This window comes from Eulemur rufifrons, chromosome 15 (assembly GCF_041146395.1).
Source record: "Eulemur rufifrons isolate Redbay chromosome 15, OSU_ERuf_1, whole genome shotgun sequence".
Lineage (NCBI taxonomy): Eukaryota > Metazoa > Chordata > Mammalia > Primates > Lemuridae > Eulemur > Eulemur rufifrons.
The window spans coordinates 64,195,443-64,218,291 of record NC_090997.1 but is presented as its reverse complement, the minus strand read 5'-3'; the positions used below and the strand labels follow the sequence as shown (position 1 = coordinate 64,218,291).

The following is a 22,849-nucleotide window of genomic DNA, read 5'->3' as shown; positions in this document are numbered from 1 at the left end:
CACACCAATTAACCAAGAGCTCACCTACTTTACTTTCTGGATCTGGGTAAACCGATTACAGTAAGTTTTACTGACTCTTCAGCTAATAGAAATTTTGTCATAGCAGATCTTAAAACAGAAAAACATAAGCTTGGTAAAGGCGAGGATATCATCTAGCTTGTCCTGTTATATTGGCAGGCCCTGATTACTGAATACAGTAAATGCTCAGTAAATGTCTATGAGATGACTGAAATACATGAATTTGGAAAGCTTGCTGGTCCACAGAGATAAGAGTTATAATAATATCTCTTGCAAACCGGGAATCCTCTTAGAGCTCACTCAAATGTAAATACTACCCTATTAGAACAAAGCTTTTTTTTTCCTTGGTAAAATCAAATAGTCCACTAACCTTGACTAATAGGCCCTTCCAAAAAACTTGATGGCCTTATTGCTAATTGCACCCAACATTTAAAGAACACCAATTCTTCTGAAATTCTTCCAGAAAATTAAAGAGGAGGGAATTCCAATTCTTCTGAAATTCTTCCAGAAATTTAAAGAGGAGGGAATTGTTGCTAACTTTTTCTAGGAGACCAGGATTACCCTGATATGAAAATTAGACAAGGATATAACAAAAAAAAGAAAACCATAGGCCAATATCCCTGATGAACATAGATGCAAAACTTCTCAACAAAATACTAGTGAGCCAAATTCAGCAGCACATTAAAAAGATCATTCACCATGCATGATAAGTAGGAGTTATCCCAGGGAAGCGAGGATGGTTCAACATATGCAAATCAATAAACGTGATACATCACATCCATAGAATAAAGGACAAAAACCATATGATCATCTCAATAGATGCCAAAAAAAATTTGACAAATTCAACATCCCTTCATGATAAAAACCCTCAGCAAACTAGGTATAGGAGAGCATACCTCAATACAATAAAGACCACATATGGCAAACCCACAGCTAATATTACGCTGAACAGGGAAAAGCTGAGAATTGGAACAAGACAAGGATATACACTCTTATCACTCTTATTCAACACAGTATTGGCAGTCCTAGCCAGAGAAATTAGGCAAGAGAATGAAACAAAGGGTATCCAAACTGGAAAGAAGGAAGTCAAACTGTGTCTATATGCAGACAACATGATCTTATACATAGAAAACTCTAAAATGCTCCACAAAAAAACCTCTTAGAACTGATAAATTCAGTAAAGTTGCAGGAAGAATTAATATACAAAAATAAGTAGTGTTTCTATACAACAATGATCAAAGGACAAAGATATTAAGAAAGTACTCCCATTTACAATAGCTACAAAAAACAAAACAAAACAAAACCCTACCCTGGGCAATTATTGAGACCTGATCTACAAAAAATTAATTTTAAAAAATTAGTTGGGCAGCCGGGCACAGTGGTTCATGCCTGTAATCCTAGCACTCTGGGAGGCCGAGGCAGGAGGATCGCTTGAGGTCAGGAGTAGAGACCAGACTCAGCAAGAGCAAGATCCCATCTCTACTAAAAATAGAAAAAATTAGCCAGGCGTGTGGCAAGTTCCTGTAATCCAGCTACTCGGGAGGCTGAGGAAGGAGGATTGCTTGAGCCCAGGAGTCTGAGGTTGCTGTGAGCTAGGCTGATGCCATGGCACTCTAGCCTGGGAACAGAGTGAGACTCTGTCTCAAAAAAAAAAAAAAAAATTAGCTGGGCATGTTGGTCCCAGCTACTTGGGAGGCTGAGGCAGGAGGATTGCATGAGACCAGGAGTTGGAGGCTGCAATGAGCTATGATGATACACTACAACCTAGGCAAAAGAGTGAGACCCTGTCTTAAAAAAAAAAAAAAAAAACTACTTAAAAATAAATTTAACCACAAGACAAAACTACAAAACATCAATGAAAGAAATTGAAGAGGACACAAAAAACTAGAAAGACATCCCACATCCCATGTTCATGCATTAGACGAATATTATAAAAATGACATTACCAAAAGCGATCCACAAATTCAATGCAATCAATCTCTATCAAAATAACAATGACATTCTTCATAAAAATAGAAAAAATATTCCTAAAATTCATAAGGAACCACAAAAGACCCCCAAAAGCCAAAGCAATTCAGAACAAAAAGAACAAAGCTGAAGGCATCACGCTATCTGACTTCAAAATATACTACAAAGTAATAGCAACCAAAACAGCATAGTACTCGCATAAAAACAGACATAGGAAGGTAATAGAGAATCCAGAAATAACTCCATATATTAACAGCCAAGTCATTTTTGACAAAGGTGCCAAGAACATTCAGTGGGAAAGGACAGTATCTTCAATAAATGGTGCTGAGAAAACTAAATATCCATGTGCACAAAAATGAAACTAGACCCTTATCTCTCACCATATATGAAAACCAAATGAAAATGGATTAAAGACTTAACTGTAAGACCTGAAACCATGAAACTACCAGAAGAAAACACTGGTCTGGGCAAAGATTTTTGGGGTAAGCCCTAAAAGCACAGGCAACAAAAGCAAAAGTTGACAAATGGGATATACATAGCAAAGGAAACAATCAACAGAGTAAAGAGACAACCTACAGAATAGGAGAAAATATTTGCAAACCATCCATCAGACAAAGGATTCATAACCAGAATATATAAGGAACTCAAGCAACTCAACAGCAAAAAAAACAAATAATCTCACTAAGAAATTGAAACTGCCCTTTATAAAATTCATAAAGGGCCACAAGGTGGGAACTATGGTAGGAAAATATACATATAACCAGCTATTATTCCCTATATCTTGCTTTCCTATAATTGCTTACTACTCAGGAGTCACATAGCTGATGGTCATAAAGATTCTTAGTTTTCCTCATTGCTCCCATAGATAATGTCACTCTTGTGAAACCTAAGGCCAATTTTTTATCTATCTTCCAGGCTCTGCATTCTAGTGGAATGGCTGACCCACCCAGACCAGTGGCCCATATCAGGGAACTGACTCAACTAGTATTGTGAGAATACCAACCCAAGAACCGACTCAGCAAAGAAAACAATTTCTACACCCTATTTTTCCACCCAAACCTAGCCAATTAGCAGACCCAATTGCCTAAACTTTTGCCCACCAAACTATCTTTAAAAACCCTTTCTCCTAAATTTTCGGGGAGATGGATTTAAGAACTTCCATCTCCACAAATGGTGCCTGGAATATTAAACTCTTTCTTTGCTATAACCCCTGCTGTCTCAGTGTATTGGCTTCCTCTCAAGCAGTGAGCAATGAACCTGGTACAGTTATAACAAAATGGGTTAATAAGCCAGGCATGATGGTACATCTGTAGTCCTAGTTATTCAGGAGGCTGAGGTGGGAGGATTGCTTGAGGCCCAGAGTTCGAGGCTGCAGTGCACTATGATTGCACTCATGCCTGTGAATAACCACTACACTCCAGTCTGGGTAACATACCAAGACTTTGTCTCTTAAAAAAAAATAAAAGGCAAATGATTTGAATAGACATTTCTCTAGAGAGGGCAAACAAATGGCCAACAGGCATATGAAAAAATGCTCAGCAACATCACTAATCATTAGGGAAATGCAAATCAAAACCACAATGAGACATCACCAACTCACCCCAGTTAAAATGGCTATTATCAAAAAGACAAAAAATAACAGATGCCGGCCAGGATGTAGAGAAAGAGGACCACTAGTACTCTCTTGGTAGGAATATAAATTAGTTCAAATACTGTGGAAAACAGTATGGACGTTCCTCAAAAAACTAAAAATAGATCTAGCATAAGAGCCAGCAATCTTACTGCTGGGTATATATCCAAAAGAAAGGAAATTATTAATAGCATACCGAGGAGATATGTGCACTTCTATGTTTATTGCAGCACTATTCACAATAGCCAAGATATGGAATCAACCTAAGTGTACTTCAATGGAAAAATGAACAACAAAAAAAATGTGGTCTATAAACATAATACTATTCAGCCATAAAAAATAATGAAACCCTGTCATTTGCAGCAACAGATGGAACTGGAAGTCATTACATTAAACGAAATAAGCCAGGCACAGAAAGACAAGTATCACATGTTCTCATTCATGTGGAAGCTAATAAAATTGATTGCATGAAGGTGGAGAGTAGAATAATGGTTACCAGAGGCTGGTGGAAGGGGCAGAGTACAAGGTTACGAGGAATAAATTCCAGTGTTTGACAGCACAGCAGGGTGACTATAGTTAAGAATTTATTGTATACTTCAAAATACCTAGAAGATTTGGAATAGTCCCAACATAAAGAAATGATGAATGTCTGAGGTGATCAATGTCCTCATTACCCTGATTTGATCATTACACATTGTATGTATGTATTTAATATCAAAATATCATCTGTATGCCATAAATATGTACAATTATGTATCAATTTTTTTTTTTTTTTTTTTTTTTTTTTTTTTGAGACAGAGTCTCACTCTGTTGCCCGGGCTAGAGTGCCATGGCATCAGCCTAGCTCACAGCAACCTCAAACTCCAGGGCTCAAGCAATCCTTCTGCCTCAGCCTCCCGAGTAGCTGGGACTACAAGCATGCGCCACCATGCCCGGCTAATTTTTTTATATATATATATTTTTTTAGTTGTCCAGCTAATTTCTTTCTATTTTTTTAGTAGAGATGGGGTCTCACTCTTGCTCAGGCTGGTCTCGAACTCCTGAGCTCAAACAATCTACCCGCCTCGGCCTCCCAGAGAGCTAGGATTAGAGGTGTGAGCCACCATGCCCGGCCCCTAATTTTAAAAATAAAATCTAAAAAACAAAATAACTTCAGGAAAGAAATGTGGGAAAATTCTTTTTGATTGTAAAAACTTAATCTTATAAAATTTTAAATCTTTAAATATGAAACTATTTACACCTAAATAAAGATCCAACTGAAGTTCAACCTACCTCAAATGCCAACTGATAACCAAGGTCACTGGCCTCAGTTTGCTTCTTTACACATAAGAAGCCAAAATCTTCTTACAGACCAGTAAACACTGCAGTCTACGATCCTGACCTATTAAGAACAAGTCTTTCCTTAGCAGCCATGACAATTTATATTACGCCATTTGACAAGGGATCAACTGCAACCTTTCTGATTCTAGATGCTTAATTTCTAGTCCAACAGTAAATAAATTCTTCCTGTGTGATTGTTTGATGCCTTGTTCCTCCCACTAGACCTGTACTATTCAATATGACAGCCACTAGTCAATGTGCATATTTAAACTGACACTTAAAATTCATTTTGTGTCACACTTGTCATATTTTATGGGCTAAATTCACCAAATGTAGCCAGTGGTACTACTGGGCAGTGCAGATGTAGAACATTTCCATCAACCCAGAAAGTTCTATCAGACAGTACACTGGCCCTCCACATCCACAGATTCAACCAAGCATGGACTGGAAATGTAGTTCGGCCTACAATGGTTGCATCTGTACGGAACATGCACCTACTTTTCTTGTCAGTACTCCCTAAACAGCATTTACATTGTAAATCTAGAGATGATCAAAAGTATATGCAAGGATGTGCACAGGTTATGTGCAAATACTAGGCCATGTTATATGAGATTTGAGCATCCTCGGAGTCTGATATCCACAGGGGGTCCTGGAACCAATCCCCTCCCCAACAGACAACTATACTGCATCAGAGGGTGAACTCCATAGGGGCAGGAACCCTCTCACGTTTCCACCAGTTGTATATGCTTAGCACCTCTCACAGAAAGTGCCAAACAGGAGGTTATCAGCAAACATGTTGAATAAATGATCAACAGTCAATGTGGTAAATGGAGAGGACTGAAAAGAACTGTCCCAGAGTCCTGGAGGATGCGTATGCAGGGTGTGGGTGTGTGCACGTGCACACAAAGAGAGGGTGCATGGGGACTGTAGACTCCCAGAGATAGACAGGATCAGATTTAGGGAAAAGCTAAAACAAACAAAACTCCCAAAAGTAGGAAAGAATTCTATACTTCCAAAAAGTGGACCTTGCTAACCCAAAGTGTGGTCCGTGGGCCAGCGGCACCTTTAAGAGCTTGTTAGAATTTGTATTTTAGCGGCAATTCTAACACACATTAAAGTACAAGAAGCACCAGTCCAGGTCTCTACCCTTTTAGATTGTATAAGCTTCCCTTGCTCAGAAAATTTTAAAGAAACACTATGTACAACTGCATATGAATCTTTAATAATCTCAACAAAATTTTCAGTTATAAAGGAACATTTTTAAACACATGTTGAATCATACCTTAATCTTTTCTGTATCCCTTCCCTACCGCCTCTAACCCCAATCTACCCCCACAGCATAGAAAAACATCATACACAAATAATATCCGTGGGTCACATACAAACACACACATGTCGCTATAAGTAAAATAAGTGGCACTTACCAAACACAGACACAGAGCATACCAAAAGAACGTATCTACTTACATTAAGAATTTTAAGCTCTATTTTAGTAATAACTTTTAAGTAGCAGAAGTGCATCATTCATTGCTATACTAAACCAAAAGTTCCTGTTATGGAGTGTTTGATGCTCTCAAAATGTCCCTGAACTTTACTCAAACTAAAATTTACCTATTTCCCTCATACTAAGCTGCATTTAAACAGGTTAAGAGTACAGTGATAAAGAACATAAAATAAAATGTCAAGGTAAAAAAGGCATAACTCTGAGTTCACTCATCCAGTGCCCCACCAACAAAAAAAGATTCGCCCATATGAGATTTGTTGGCCTGGCCTACAGGGCACATTCCAACCCCACACTCGTACACTCAATGGGCTGTACCTATAATCACTCTCAGTGGCTGACAGTTCCCCCAAGCTGACAGTTTTTAGCTCTTTTGAGAATTCTGATTTTTGCAGGTACCTGAGGGTGGTGAACACACCCTAAGGTGACCCCCAACAAGTCAAATCCCTGTTCTAGCCTCTCCCCTTGAGTTTGGTGGAACCCACGACTTACTTCTAACCAATAGAATATGGCAAATGTGAGGAGATGTCATCCCCATAATTACATTATGTTATATAAACTCCAGGTTAGCAGACTAGGGTAAGAGAGTCTCCGGCTGGCTCTGAAGAAGCTGCCATGTTGTGAGAGGATCTACAAAAGGGCCACATGGCAAGGAATGGTGGGAGGTCTCCAGGAGCCGAGAGTGGCGCCCAGCTGACAGCAAGAAGTGGGGATCCCAGTCTACAACAGCAAGGAACTGAATACAAGTGCATGGCCCTGGCAGAGGACCCCACGCTCCAGAAAAGAATGCACTCCTATCTGATTGCAGTGACTGCAGCCTGTGAGACACTGAGTAGAGGACTCGGTTAAGTTATGCCCAGATTCCTAACACACAGAAACTGTGAGATAAATGCTGCTTGAAGCAACCAAATTTGTGGTAATGTGTTAGCAACAGAAAACTTGGGTATTGGTTACTTACATATCAGCACACGCTACCTAAGAACCGATCATTAGGATGAATGCTAATTCTTAGAATTATACTCAGTCTTTTCCTTCCAATATGGAAATACATTATCAAGCTTCAACAATGTCTATGATTTCATACGTCCATTCACATTTTGGTTTATGGAGCCCTAGTGAATTTTCCACTGTGGATTTTGAAATTTTCTGCCATATTCTTATTATCATCCCTTTCTCCCCGAGCTGCATCTTCTAACCTCTAAAATTGCTACTGCCTAAATTCCAACAACCTGAGAAAAAAATAGTAAATGGAATAGAAGTAATTTCCAAGTTCCAGCTAAGGGAAAAGTACAGTATAAAAAGTGTAAGAGGGGGCCAGGTGCAGTGGCTCACGCCTGTAATCCTAGAATTTGGGGAGGACAAGGCGGGAGGCTTGATGGAGACCAGGAGTTCAAGACCAGCCTGGGCAACATAGTGAGACCTTGACTCTACAAACAAAGTTTTAAAAATTAGCCAGAGTGGTAGCACAGAGCTGTAGTCTTAGCTACGCAGGAGGCTGAGGCAGGAGGATCACTTGAGCCCAGGAGTTCGAGGCTGAAGTGAGCTATGATCACGCCATTGCACTCCAGCCTAGGTGACAGAGCAAGACCCTATCTCTAAAAAATAAAAATAAGAAGAGCAAGAGGTTTTTTACCGTTAATTTCTCCACCAGCCCTCTCCAAGGCTATTAGGTTACTAACATGAAGCAATATTGTGGCAGGCATATAAGGTGAATGGGCAGTGGTCAAGAAAGGTGCTGTATTACTCTTAAGACAAAACAAAGACAAATCTATGGAAATTAGATAAGAGAATGCAGACATACTCCAATCAGGGAGAAATTAGATGTCATTTAGTATAAAACTTGAGAAGTAAACAAAATCTATCATCAGTTGTAGTCATTTTTCAAAGGATAGTCCAAGCCAGTCTGGCCATACTCATATAAAGTACCCTTTCTAATCCTGACTGCTAGGCCACCACGTCATCCTCTAATCTTTACTTTGGTTCCCCAGGAATTTCAAACTCAGGAAGGAGGAGCCCCCTCTAGGTGACACAAGTATTCCAATCGCTGGAAAAGACTGTGTCTCACTGTAAATTAAACTTGCGGTCTGGTTCACAGTGCTTACAATAGGAATACCACCCAAACCTGGCGAGGAGCAAATCTTGGAACAGTAAGGCTCAAACCAGCCTCTGTTAAAAAAAACCTCAGAGGACCCCATCTACATCCCTACCACTAATGTAGTAACTCTGAAACAGCTTTTAAATTCAAAATATAGTGTCTCAAAATCCCATTTGAACAGAATCAGAGAGAAAATTAGCATATAAAAATAACTTTTTTTAAAATGTCTGTAAAGATAGTATAATCTCCATAATTGAATGAATTACTGTATTTCACTGAATCTAAGACACTGACTGTAAAACACATTATTTTATACATGCATATAGAAAAAAACTGTCAATTAAACTTTGTCACAACGTTAAATGATCACTGATTATAAGATACATCCTGATTTTAGAGATGTTAAAAGTGTGGATGAAAACAGTATAACTCAGAATTGATGAAATGCGGTACTAAAAAATGTTTTCTTCACAACACATGAAGTATTAAACATTATGTATATTAAATTGATATGTATTCACAATCAGTAGCACATTCTTAAAGCTATCTATCATTTCTGTTTCACTTCTCATTTGACATGAGGAATGGGCTGGCACTTGTATTAATTTCTAGCAAACATCTTGCACAAACTTTAAAACTTATGGATTCCCAATCTGGAAATCGTCTCATTTTCATTTCGAGAATCAGGAGGCGAGATAAACAAGGCCTATGTTAAATGACTGAGTGCAGAGCCAGAAGGCAAAATCAAGGCTTGAAGCCAGGTCTCTTGGCTATTCTGTGTTCTCGTCACAGAAATCAGAAATCAAATGGGTCATCAGCATTCTTTGGTCTAACCCCACAGATAAGGTAAAGCAATAAATAAAAATATCTGTCCATTTCCAAAGATGCTCTTTTGTGAAACTACTCTCAACTTTCCTGGCAGAATACTGACACCTAGAAATTTGTTCAGCAAATCAATTCAACTCCTACATGGTTTTGTTCTATCAGAATGATACCCAACTTCTCAAAAACAAATGCTTTCTTCGTATGCTCTGAGGGATGAAGACCATAAATTATTACCTAATCAGCCACATACCAAACATTAGCCTCATAACAAAAACCTACTGTATGAGACCGTTTGAATATTTATGGAAGCCTCTGCGAATTGCAGAACATTTCAAAACTTTTTAGCATTTGTTATAAGCAGACACAGAAATTTCGATCCCCAAGGCATGTTGAAAGTCTGCTAATGCTCTGCTCTGACTTGGCCTCTTTAGAAGTGGTGATTATTCAAGGATGTCAGCAAGTAATCCACCTTCTCTAATTGTTAGTCCCTTTTGTCCTGGTTTCTGGCAAGGTGCTTCCCAGGGGAACTGCCAGTATCAACAAGAGACGACTCAAACACCAGTGCATTTGAGAGGGATTGGCTGGAGACTTCAGCTGCAGGCTCCATCAGAATATTTCTAGATGTCTCTATTACAGCATGCCTCATTGTATCATTCATTTCAATCACTTCAAAATCCATTTCATTCCATTTTTCTGCATCCTCCTCTTCATTCTCGTCCTCATAGTCATTTAGCCCCGAGCTAGAGAGCAAAGCTTTCTGGTCCTCACTCTTTCTGTTTTCTTTTCGCTGGCGATCAAGAGGTGAAGTGGCTAATTTATACAGCACAGGAAATAAAATACCAGTGGCTATTGATGCCCCCAAAGAGGTATACAGAACTACCGGCAAATCAGGATATTTTCCTTGAAGAATTCCAATTACTGCAGGAATAGCCATTTCTCCCAGGGCAGCACCGACTACAAAAAATGCTGCGGCTTTGCCATGGATGGTTGTGTACTGCTCGATCCAAGAAACACCACTGGGAAATGTGGTTGCCATTGAGGCCCCATACACCGAAGTTGCTATCCAGAGACAAATTGGGCTCTTGTCAAAAAGCACCAGAAATAAAGATGAAGTCAGGCTGCCAATGTTGCTCAACACAATCAGGGTTCCAGGTTGTAAACATGTAGCAAAAAAGATCGCCAGGCCCCTGCAGGCCGCGAAGGTGCCCCAGAAGATGGAGTTCAAGCCAGCCGCTTCACTCTCTCTCATGCCAGCATGGGTGGTTGCAAATGAGAAAACGTAAGAGCCATATGTTACCTCGGCTCCAACATAAAAAAAGAAGAACACGAAAAGGAGACAAAGGAGAGCGTTGTGATACTTAGCTCTACGAAATGTCTGAATAGATGCTTTTGCTTTTTCCCGCTTCGAGTATTTCTTTAAAAACAGAGCAAAAAAAAGGATAGAAACCACTAAAACATAGGTACCGATAATAGCATAAGCCCACAGTAAATTCATATCAACAGGTATTCCAAACAGAGATTCTGAGTCAGCTTCAGATGATCGGTTGAGTGTAGGATGGTGATAGTCAAACTCTGTGTGGTTTTCAGCAGGCACTGCCGTACCCAATGCCAGTTTAGCTAGCAGTGGAGCCAAAAAGGCACCCAAGGCAAAACAGAAGTGTAAGGCCTGCATATGTGGGGCTCCTTTGTCCCCCCAGAGAGCCAAGATAAGGACGTTACCACCTACCAATGAAAGATGGGGAAAATGATTTAAGTTAAACATAGTAACTTAGTTTAAAAAAAAAAACAAAAAACAACAGTTTATTACCATCAGAAAGGGTACAAGTCTATTTTACATGGCATAAGTATTAATATTCTAAGCTATCAAACACTGCAAGTAAGTCAATTTTATGAATAGGAAACTCTAACCCACTACCATTAGAGAACTCTAAAGCACTGTAATATCACATACTCACAAACGGAATTCTACAAGCTAGTAGACCACTATCTCCTAGAGCCAGGCGCATGAGCAAGAGGCTTTTTATAATGCAGTTATAGCAAAAGACTGGGGAAGAAATATTTATATATTTATTTGCTTTTAAATATATATTTAAAAGGCAAAATTTTACCATTAGATAGCGGTCAAATTACCAAAGCTTTCTGTACTTGCACTTGGTAGTCACTTGAGGAAAAGCATTTATTTACGTACAGAGCAGATGCAAAACAAATGTTCAAGAACCTGAACACACCAGGATTCTGGTGTGCTCGTTGCAAGAAACAAGGAGGCCTTTTAGCATCTGCACTTATTTTGTTTATACACGTACGAGGTGAAAGGGAAGACGCAGCACATCTTAAGCTATCTCTTTTTTCAACAGATATTTTCACATAAACACGTAATTCCACCCTGTAATTTCACAACCAAACTAAGCCGGAAGTATAATACTTCCCCAACATATCAAATAACAGTAGAGCAGAGAAGGGGGGCAGAAAGAGGATTTTAAGAGTAAACCTATGTCATGTATGTTATCTAGTAGGTTTCAGAAGACATGATGATACATGGGAAGGATCTACTGCAGGAGGACAGGAACTTTTGAGAGAGAAAAGAGCAGAAAAGAAAGAGAAAGAAAACAGTACACTGCTCTGGTTTCTCATAGTTTGAAAGTCAGGGTACATTTAAAATTAGATGGCTGCTTCTACATTTTCTCAAATAATGGTTCCAGACTTGGTTTAACCTATTAAACCGTCAATTCCTCCCATATTATAATGATAAATGTTCTATCCCGAAATGAAAGCCCGCTCGCCTGCACTATAATTCCCCACATGGGGCTCTTCCCTGTTTGGCTACTATAAATCTGCAATCCCTCATACAACAAAATTCTTTAAGTTCATGTCAGAGTTGACTGCTCAAAAATAATCCCCCTAATTGGCAAGAAGAGTAGTTGCTAGAAAAGTGATTCATTCTGACTGAGTGACCCCATGACCAATTCCGTAGGACTGCATCATTTTAGGGGGAATTGCAAGGCATAGCTTAATGTTATCTGCTTTACTTATCCTAGTAGAAAGTGCCTACTCCCAGAGATGACACCAAAGAGCTCACTAACCTGTATCCAGAAGGCCAATTGAAGCACCAAAGACAGACATCATGACAATCAGTAATACTGCTGTCTTGCAGAAAGGAACAAGATAAAGACCAACGGTGGTCACCAACATTGACGCTCCTGAAAACAAAGGTAAAAAGTCAGCTATAAAAAACAATATTCATGCAGAGTCATGGATCATGTCAACATCATAAAAACTTCCAAAAATGCAAAATAAGGTCAAATTAAAATTGGGTAACAATGAGTTGATGAGAGTTTCAGCTTCTACAAGTGGTTATTTCATTTAAATCTTATAATCTTTATAGACTATAACAAATTATTATAATATGAATACATTTCCAGCACTAACAATCAAACTATAAATTATACCATAAGGCAAAGTTTTATAACAAAAGAGACCAGCCAAAAATTATTTGTGTGACATTTAAGAACCTAAAGGGATTTTTAGACATGAGGTAAAAAAATAAAAAGGCAAAAATAAAATGCAATTACTGTAGTAGTTTGTAGTACAAATTTATTAAATAAATTAATTTGGGGAGTAGGAAGCGAAATACAAGAAATACATTCTTTCAAGCCAGTCTGGAAACAAGAGGCATTACTTATTAATTCATTGACAATAACAAATTATTCTTGCTTCCAAAGGAATTTTATCACATTAATCTAAATTTTCTTTAAACATTTCAACTTATTCAAAAAAGAGTATGTTAAAAGCTTTGCCATCTATTTCCAGGGTGAGACAGAGCAGTCTCAGGTTGTCATTGACATGGGACGGCAGGACAAAAACATAGCCTGTATCAGTTCATCCACCATCCCCTCTCCCTCTTCATTCCCAACCTAGAGTCTGGCCTGGGCAGGTGGGTTCGAGGAGCTCATTCTGATCTATGGTTGTCCCAGGAGATCTGCCCTAAATCCTGATAAGGAGAGCGTTTTAGACAATCAGTATGTGTGATCCAGCAGTGGTGCCTAAATTATAGTAAAGGTAGGGAAGGCCAAGGATTGTTAACACACACTAGGGCTGATCTTAGTTTCCAGAGCAGCCCAGCACAGGTTCCTTCTAACTGCCAAGGTGAGAGCAAGTACCAGGAAAACCCAGCTTCCATCGAGGACACCTGAACACTACCCATTTCAATTGTCAATCATCCTGCAGGCTAGTATTTTTTTCTTATTTAAAGACAAATTGTAAATTCATTAACAGTCATAAAGAGGCTAAATTTAGCATTTACTTACCCAAAAGTAAAAAATGATTCATTATGTCAAAAAGAATTCCACCAATCACAGAGCCACTCAAATATCCAAAGGCACGCCCCACAAAAATTAAAGACAGACTACTGATATTTCGGTTCACATTTGTTGCCAAATCTTGAAACGTGGGTCCAAGTATAGCAACACTCATTCCCTAAAATTTAAAAAGACAAAATCTGTTACTTACAACCATTAAAACAATGTCTAACTATGTGGTAGCTTTTTCCACTATAAAAAACGGAGAAGGGGGGGCACATGGGGGTGGGATTACAATGTAATGTAGTAGAGGATAACTTTAAGTCCCCATAATCAGGAAAAAGTCACAACGACAATACTAATACTGTACTAATAGAGGTACAGCTTCCTACTATTTTTCTAGTTGTGACAACTCTCAATTTTTAAAGAATTCTTTAATTCTTCTGGCTTTTTGTTGCAATCCTGTTTCCCCTTTGAACAATACCTTTAAAAGACTACTCTGTATTAAGTTAATAAAATGTAACATTAAAACTATTCTTGAAATTTTTTTGTATCTTTGAAATATACTACATGCACAAATAAAAATTTAGATGTTTAAAACTTTAATTATCAAAACATCACCTAGCACTCTGGGAGGCCGAGGCAGGAGGATCGTTTGAGCTCAGGAGTTTGAGAACAGCCTGAGCAAGAGCGAGACCCCGTCTCTACTAAACATAGAAAGAAATTATATGGACAACTAAAAATATATAGAAAAAATTAGCCGGGCATGGTGGCGCATGCCTGTACTCCCAGCTACTCAGGAGGCTGAGGCAGGAGGATGATTTCAGCCCAGGAGTTTGAGGTTGCTGTGAGCTAGGCTGACGCCACTGCACTCTAGCCCGGGAAACAACAACAACAAAAAAATCAAAATATTATTCCCATTTTTTTGATGTTGCTAAACAGCAATATTTGTGGATGCACACGGGGTCTTCCTTTGAACTACACATATAAAACTGCAGGAGATAAACAATTTAAACGTCCCTAAATCTACATTTTCTTCAAAGAAAATCCCAAGCGATCCGAACTACAGTCAGTAAGGCTTCCTTAGAAAATATTACATGCACATGTATCCAATAACTTTAACAATAAAATTGTACTCAAAGACAATGTAGTGTTAGCAAGAACCAAGGATTACAGTTGGCTTTCAAAGGAAATTCATTGGGCACTTAAAAAATGTTTCTAATCATTCTACATTTCAACAATAATTAATTCTAACTGCACTGCTCTGCTCTAAACACATGGGTGTGCCCCCTGCCCAAGCAGGAGCAGTTCAAGACTAAGGAGCAGCACGGGCACAGGCGCAGCAAGTGCCTAATCAAGCTAGTTCATGCCTCCCAACGACTTACAGGCAGGAGCCGGCACGTAGTGAAGACTCACCAAGCTTCTGTAATAATTTCCTTCTTCGCCCCCAACCCCCAATCAAAATAAGAAACAACTGTAGTGAGACGCTAACTAGAAGTCACTCTTTTTAAGAGGACTCACCCTCCCAACTCCCCAGAATCTCAATTATCGAGTGATAAAAGGAAGGTTTCCACAAACAGTGAATTGAGGGGAGGCCCAAGGGGTTGGCAAAAGGCGCTTGTAGCCCTGCAGTTTGCTCCAAATAAATAAATAAATAAATAAGGATCTGAAGGTTTGCTTTAAATAAAAGCGTGGGCAGAAAAAGAGGCATATTCCTGGTGCTACCACTTAACTAGTTGTGTAATCCGGAAAACTCACTTTCCTCTCTGGGCCTATTTCACTATCTGCAAAATTAATCAGAAATCCCAGAAATGCAGTTTTCTGTGCAACAGTTTGGGGGTTGAGTAAGTGCGTGCGGAGAACAGCGGCTAAAAACCCGGGCAATCCCTCTTGCATCTCCCCATCCCTCAGAGGGGACGTAGGAAGGTTTTCTGGAGCCGAAAAACGTATTAGGAAAATCAATTTTGCACTTGCCAATAACCCTCCAAGACTAGAATTGTGCCCATTTTCCAGAACACTAAACCGAGGCCCGGGCAGATTAAGTAACGCGCCCAAGGTCACACAGCTTGCAAGCAGCAAAGGCGAGACTCAAACTCCCAAGGCCACGTTCTCCGCAGGACGCCTGCTCATGCCCCAACCTGGGAGGGTTGCAGCCCCGACTCTCACCAATCCCAAGAAGGAGGCAAACAGGATCACGGTGGTGAACCAGCGCAGCATGCCCCCGGCCCGGGCGCTCTGCCGGGAGACTGCCACTGCCTCCGGCTCATTCTCTGCCGGGGCCTCGGCCTGGAGGAGCCGCTGCCCCGCAGCCGGGGCCCTGGCCCCACGGAGGTCCAGTTCCAACTCCAGCTTGGCGGCTCCGGAGAAGCGGTCCTGCTGCCGCCGGGCTTCTTAGCAGTACCACGGGAGCGCGGAGCGGAGCCCTGGCCCCGCCCCGCCAGGGAGACTGCACCTGCCAGAGCCACCTCCCCGGGGACAGCCCGGAGTCAAGGCCGGGAGGTTGAATTTCAACATGCGCTTGCTGCGGGGTGCACCGTGCAGCGGACGCGCGCCCTCCAGTTCGCATTGCGCCTGCGCCGGTCACATGGCGGAAATGTGGCCTCTCGCCAACCCGGACTGTTCTTCAAACAGGAAGTTGATGTGGTTGCCTAGGAGACCGGACGTCGGTCTCCAGCCTCAGCATCACACTCAGCTGAGCCCACAGACGCCGGCGGACTGGCGCCCCGTGGCGGAGCGAACTGAAGCTGCAGCCTGGGGGCTGATGAATTGTGAAGTAAAATGGGGCCAGTTAAGAGGAAATACAAGGTAGTGCCTCAGGCCCACTCCCGGGGTCTCCGGGAAGCGGAGGGAGCCCGAAGGACTGGCCCTTATACAACTTTCTAAAATCCCTGTCCTTGCTCCTTTGAGATCTGTAGAGGGGTCGTTCGTCCTTCACTCCAAATATTTGTTGAACCTCCTGTGTTAAGCGTTCACATGTATTATCTCAATCCTCACAACACTCAAAATTCCCTGCTGTTCCCATGTTACAGATGGAAGGATTAAGTCATAGAGAGATAAGTAATAACTTGCCCAAGCCCAGTCATCGAATCAGTGGCCCTACATAAACAGTTTAACAGTAGCTCAAGAAAGAAATCTGGATCCAAAGTTGCGGTTTCAAACACACTCCCGCCCCAATTCCTGAAAATAATTCCACTGTGGTAAAAAAAAAGTGGAGCAGGGCATCGATTTGCAGAATCCTCTTTCCTTTTGCTCTTTAACAGAGTAGACCACAGCCTCAAAATGTTATGTAAATATTTTTATCATCTATCTAAAATGTTCTTTTCCACCTGATTACGCTCTCGCTGGTCCATTTAGGCTCCCAGACTACAAACCTTAGTCTCATCATTACTTGCAACACATCCCCCCAGCCCCATCCATTTGGTCAGTAAGTGCTTCCCAGTTTACCTTAGAAATGTGTCTTAAATCTGATTCTAACTCTCCATCCCCGGACCTTAGTTCTTGTTCTCCTCATTTCTTTGTTAGACTATTACAAAAGCTCTCTAATTGGCCAGGTGCGGTGGCTCACGCCTGTAATCTTAGCACACTGGGAGGCTAAGGTGGGAGCATACATCGCTTGCGGCCAGGAGTTCGAGACCCACCCTGAGCAAGAGTGAGGCCCCATCTCTATAAAAAATAGAAAACTTAGTCCCAGCTACTTGGTAGGCTGAGGCAGGAGGATCACTTGAGCCCAAGAGTTTGAGGTTGCAGTAACCTATGATAACACCAGTGCACTCTACCTAGGGTGACAGAGCAAGACTCTTGTCTCAGAAAAAAAAAAAAAAAAAACACCTCTCTAATTGATTTCTAAAACTCATGTCTTGAAAAATTCAGCAGAGGTCTCTGGATCATCAAGGTGATGATGGTGATGGATAACAGGATCTTAAAAATTAGGGTCAGGAACTCAGGAGAGAGTTAGCAGTTTGAAAAAAAAACATATATATATTTTTTTCTTTTTTTCTTTTCTGAGATGGGGCTCATTCTGTCACCCAAGCTGGAGTGCAGTTGCTCCATCATAGCTCACTGCAACCACAAACTCCTGGGTTCAAGCAATTCTTCTGCCTCAGCCTCCAGAGTGGCTGGTACTACAGGTGCATGTCTCTATGCCCAGCTAATTTTTCTTATTTCTTGTAGAGATAGGGTGTCACTATGTTGCCCAGCTGGTTTCAAATTCCTGGCCTCAAGCAATCCTGCCTCAGCCTTCCAAAGTGCTGAGATTACAGGCATGAGACAACATGCCCAGTGTTGAGATATATTTTATATTTAGTTGAAACAATATCTGTAAATCGATTATTGACTACAGGATTTGTGCTACAGTAGAAGTAAAAACAACATGAACAGGCCAAGCATGGTGGCTCATGCCTACAATCTCAGCAATTTGGGAGGCTGAGACAGGAAGATCACTTGAGGCCAGGAGTTTAAGACCTGCCTGGACAACATAGTGAGACACCTCCTACCCCTCCTGCCCCCAACCCCCATCCCCTCATCTCCCCCACCCCTGTCTCCACAAAAAAATTTTAAAAATCAGCTGAGTGTGGTGGTGTATGCCTGTAGTCCTACCTACTTGGGAGGCAGAGGCAGGAGGATCCCTTGAGCCAAGGAGTTCAAGATTACAGTGAGCTATGATGGTGCTATTGCACTCCAGCCTGGGTGACAGAGTGAGATCCTGTCTCAAAAAACAAAAAAAAAAAAGAACAGGTTGTCCGGAATCTTTTTCATGGGGCCTAAGCTTTTCTTCTTAGGGGTTCATCTTGTCAACAGAATACATGTCCCAGTTCATCCAGGACAACATTCTTGGGGATCCCCCTTTCATGAGGATTCCCTGCTCTACACTTTCTCCTTACTGACTAGGCAGGCCAGATTATCCAGCAGATGTGCCTTTCCATGCCCTCCTTGTGCCAGCAGGGGAAGCCTCGGTCACAGTGCCCCCGCTTCAGGTGGCTGGGTGATTCACATTGGATGAGATGTAGCCTGAGGTGGCGGGCCTTTGCCTTGGAATAAATGTGGTATTTCCTTTCAAAAAATAAAAATTAAAATAAAAAAATTAAAAACACAAAGCCCAAGGGCTATGGGAACATGTAGGAGGGAGGGACTAATTCCCTAATTCCACTTGGTAGAGTTGTGAATGTTCCAAAGGAGATGACATTTCACCTGGGTCTTTGAAGGGTAAGTAGAATTTGCCATATGGAAAAGTGCATTTCAAGTGAATAGCAACTGTTAGTGCCAATATATAGAGAAATCAGAGGGCTCAGTGAGGCTATGCTAAATGCTGGGAAAACAGTGGGCACAAAAGAGATCTACAGTTCCTACCCGTATAGAGTTTATAGAGTACTAGGGGAGACTGGTATTAAACAAATTATTGCACAAAAGTTATATAGTTTAATAACTGTGTTAAGTACAATGAAGGAAAGTAGAGAGGATATGATTTAAGAGAACCTATTGGGAAAAGAACAATAGCTTGGAGCAGTCTAAGAGTTATATGAGGTATGCAAAATTTATCAGGCCCAGAGAGGTGAGTTTGGGACTTTAGTCACACCCCTTCCCCCTCCCCCCATAGTGGGGGCAATTCTTCAAAGGCATTTTATTCCTCACTAGCTGCCTTACCCCCCTTATCTTCATGTTCCTGGAATTTGAAATACAAAGAACAATGTATCCATAGCTTGTGTTATTTTAATATAAATTCTTGGTAAACAACTTAGGAATTACCTTTTCTTTTTTCTTAAAAACCCACCTATAACTACTTCTAATCAGAGTGTATATTCAGGGCACTTGAATCTATGTTCCCAGGTGGCCATCCTCAAGCTTTGGACTCTAATAATAAACTCCATACTTAATTATGTTTTCTGAATCTCACTATTTAAGGTTGACATTATTTTAGATTTTGGGGTCAGGGAAGGTCTCTTTGAGAAAAGTTTGGTGTGGTTGAAACAAAAGGTATATATATAAAAAAGAATAGAAGATGATATGGGAAAGGTAGGTTAAGTCCAAATTGTAAATAGCTTTGTATGTTATTCAAAGGAGTTGGGCTTGAGCAACCCACTTCTGTTGATATACTGAGATTTAATAAAACCAAAAATAATTTGCGCTGGGTATGGTGGCCCACACTTGCAGTCTCAGATACTTGGGAGGCTGAGGTGAGAGGACTCTTGAGCCCAGGAGTTCCAGGCTGCAGGGTGCCATGATCACACCTGTGACTAGCCAATGCACTCCAGCCTGGGCAACATAGTGAGAGGCCATCTGTATTAAAAAATAATAAATAAATAAATATTTTGTCAGAATATCAAGCTTCACAATAATTCATCTTTGTCACCTAAACTTGAACTCATCTTTTCCGTAATAAACCTGCCCCTACTTTGTAGTATTCCATGCTGGTATCACCATCCACCTAGTTATCTCTGTAAATAATCTGATGAGATTAGCATCCTTATTAAAAAAATTAAAAATTTTAAAAAGAATCGGAGATCCTACCTTCATGCTTTCTTCTTTCTCTTGCCTCAATTTATCACCAGTCCTGCCAATTTTACTCCTATAGATATTTCTAAAATCAGGCCTCCTCTCTGTCAAAAGACAAAATTACAACAAATTTAGTTTAACTACCTAATTGCCTTTTATTAGTGATTCTAGAATCGAGTAACGTCTCATTCTATAAAATAGAATGGGTGTTCTGATGAGCTGAGTAGATGAGGTTGGCTTTATAGGAAGAAAAGGGCTGAAGAAAGCAGAAACAGGGAAAAGAAGATTGGGCATTTCAGGTAAAATGGGCCTCTTCTGATTGGTTACTCAGAATCTCCTATTTTTTAGAAAACCAGCTCATTCCAAAGTTCAGTTTGATTACTTGTCATTTAGCCCGAGTGACTTCATTCAAGTTTGGTCTGCTCTCTTGGGCCTAGTGCAGGAGCTCAGTCCAAAACAATGCCTTCTAGGCAGAAATAAAGAGCAAACAAAACAAAACAAAACAAAAAAACAAAACAATGCCACCCCATAAATTTCATGTAACATCTCTATCCATGTTACATAGCCTCCTTTTAAACCTTTATCATCTCTCCTCATAATTGTTGCCCCAACTTCCTGATTGGTTTTCTTCCCTCTAGTCTTCTGTTCTCCAAATCCATCTTTTACCCTAAGTATCTGACTAAAATGCAAATCTGCTACTTAAAACCCTTCAACTCTCCTTAGGAATAAAAAACAAACTTCATTTGTCCCTGCCCACCTCTCTAACTTCATCTCTTACTATCCCCATCTCATTATTTATTATACATTGCAACATCGAAATTGGTATTAGTTCTTTACACACCATGTGTTGTTTCTCTTACCTTTGACCGTACTTCCCCTCTGTCTGTAATGCGCCCTCTCTCTTTCACCTGCTGTAGCGGAGACTGGTAGCTATTCACCAAAGTCCATTTGCCCTTTCTTCCTAAGGAATCAAGTTGTAACCCAGTGTATGGCTGTCCGGCTCCACTACATTTCCCAGCTTAATTTTTTTTTTTTTTTTTTTTTTTGAGACAGAGTCTCACTCTGTTGCCCGGGCTAGAGTGAGTGCCGTGGCGTCAGTCTAGCTCACAGCAACCTCAAACTCCTGGGCTTAAGCGATCCTACTGCCTCAGCCTCCCGAGTAGCTAGGACTACAGGCATGCGCCACCATGCCCGGCTAATTTTTTGTATATATATATTTTAGTTGTCCATATAATTTCTTTCTATTTTTAGTAGAGACGGGGTCTCACTCTTGTTCAGGCTGGTCTCGAACTCCTGACCTCGAGCGATCCACCCGCCTCGGCCTCCCAGAGTGCTAGGATTACAGGCGTGAGCCACCGCGCCCGGCCTCCCAGCTTAATTTTTAACTAGAGATGACAATAGATGAGCAGAAAGGCCAGGGGCCTTAAGACACTGGATCTTCTTCTGCCACGCCACGTTCCTCCTTCCCCAGTTGGAACCTGGACATGGCTGTAAAACAGTCTCCACCGTTCAGATGATGACAACACCCTAGGGAATTGCAGACATATAAACTGTAAGACGTATGGAACAGAGCTACCTGTCAACCTGGAATGCTTTCTTCTGCCTGTTATTGAAAGGTGACCTTGGTAATAAACTATCTAAAGGAGAAAAGTGAACTATCTAAACTCGTCCTTAAGACTATGACCTGTCTTTTAAGATTAACTAACTCCACTCCCCCCCTCCCACCCCAGATTGTTTTCACAGCATCTGAGAAGAGCTGAGCAGACAGAAAGGAATTGTAAATCTTCCTTCTGGACATTCACCAGCCCAGCCCAACCACATTCCAGAGATAAACTAGTCTCCAGGAGAAGGGGAAAAATGGAAAAAAATCAACCGAACAGTTCTATTATCAGCCATAACTGATAGGAATGAGGCAGGTACTATTTCCTTCTGGCAGACATAACTAATTTTTTCTCTTCTCTTTTCCCCCATAAAAACTCCAAGTCTCTTCCGCTTGAAGCCAGCACTTTCCCTCTCTTTCTTTCAGGTGCTGTGCCATCTCCCTTCTCTCTCTCTTTGTGTTTCCCCTCTGTCTCTCTCTCTCAGAGAAAGTAAAATAAACTTTCACTTCTTTCTACCCTAATCTTTGTGAGGAGAATTCTTTCTCTACCTGTGCCATGAGCTCCTCATCCTAACTTCACCCTAACTTTTACGTGAGAAAAAATAAGTCTCAGCTTTTTAAATCACTGAATTTTTGTTTCAATAGCTTAGTCTCCCCTAACCAATAGTACCTGCCTCATTCCTATCTTTTTAATAATCATATTTTAAAGAATTTAAGAGAAGAGTATTTTATGTTAAGCCAGATAATTACATTTTCTATTGCTCTTCCTTTATTTCTGAAGACCCAGGTTTCCCTCTGGTATCATTTCCCCTCAGCCTAAAGAACGTCCTTCATCATTTCTCTTAGAGCAGGTCTGCTGGCCATAAATTTCTAATTATTCCTTCATAAGAGAATTATCTTTATTTCACATTCATTCCTGAAAATATTTTCACTGGATATAGAGTTCTGGGTTAACAGTTCTTTCCTTTTAGCATTTAAAGATATTGTTCACTGATTTTGGGCCACCATGGATTCTGTGGTCATTCAAATCATTATTCTTATGTATCTAGTGTTTCATTTGTCTCTAGCTGCTTTCAAGACTTTTTTTTCTTTATCTGTGGCTTATAGC

General features: G+C 40.7%; 1 protein-coding gene across 1 annotated transcript; it reads right to left on the bottom strand.

The window, feature by feature from the left end:
* Nucleotides 1–9,831: 9,831 nt before the first annotated feature.
* On the bottom strand, nucleotides 9,832–15,869 carry MFSD4B (major facilitator superfamily domain containing 4B). The gene is given in 5 exon segments (XM_069489077.1): nucleotides 9,832–9,867; nucleotides 9,869–11,079; nucleotides 12,438–12,554; nucleotides 13,662–13,830; nucleotides 15,819–15,869. Coding segments are annotated over 5 exon segments (1,584 nt in total).
* Nucleotides 15,870–22,849: the final 6,980 nt, after the last annotated feature.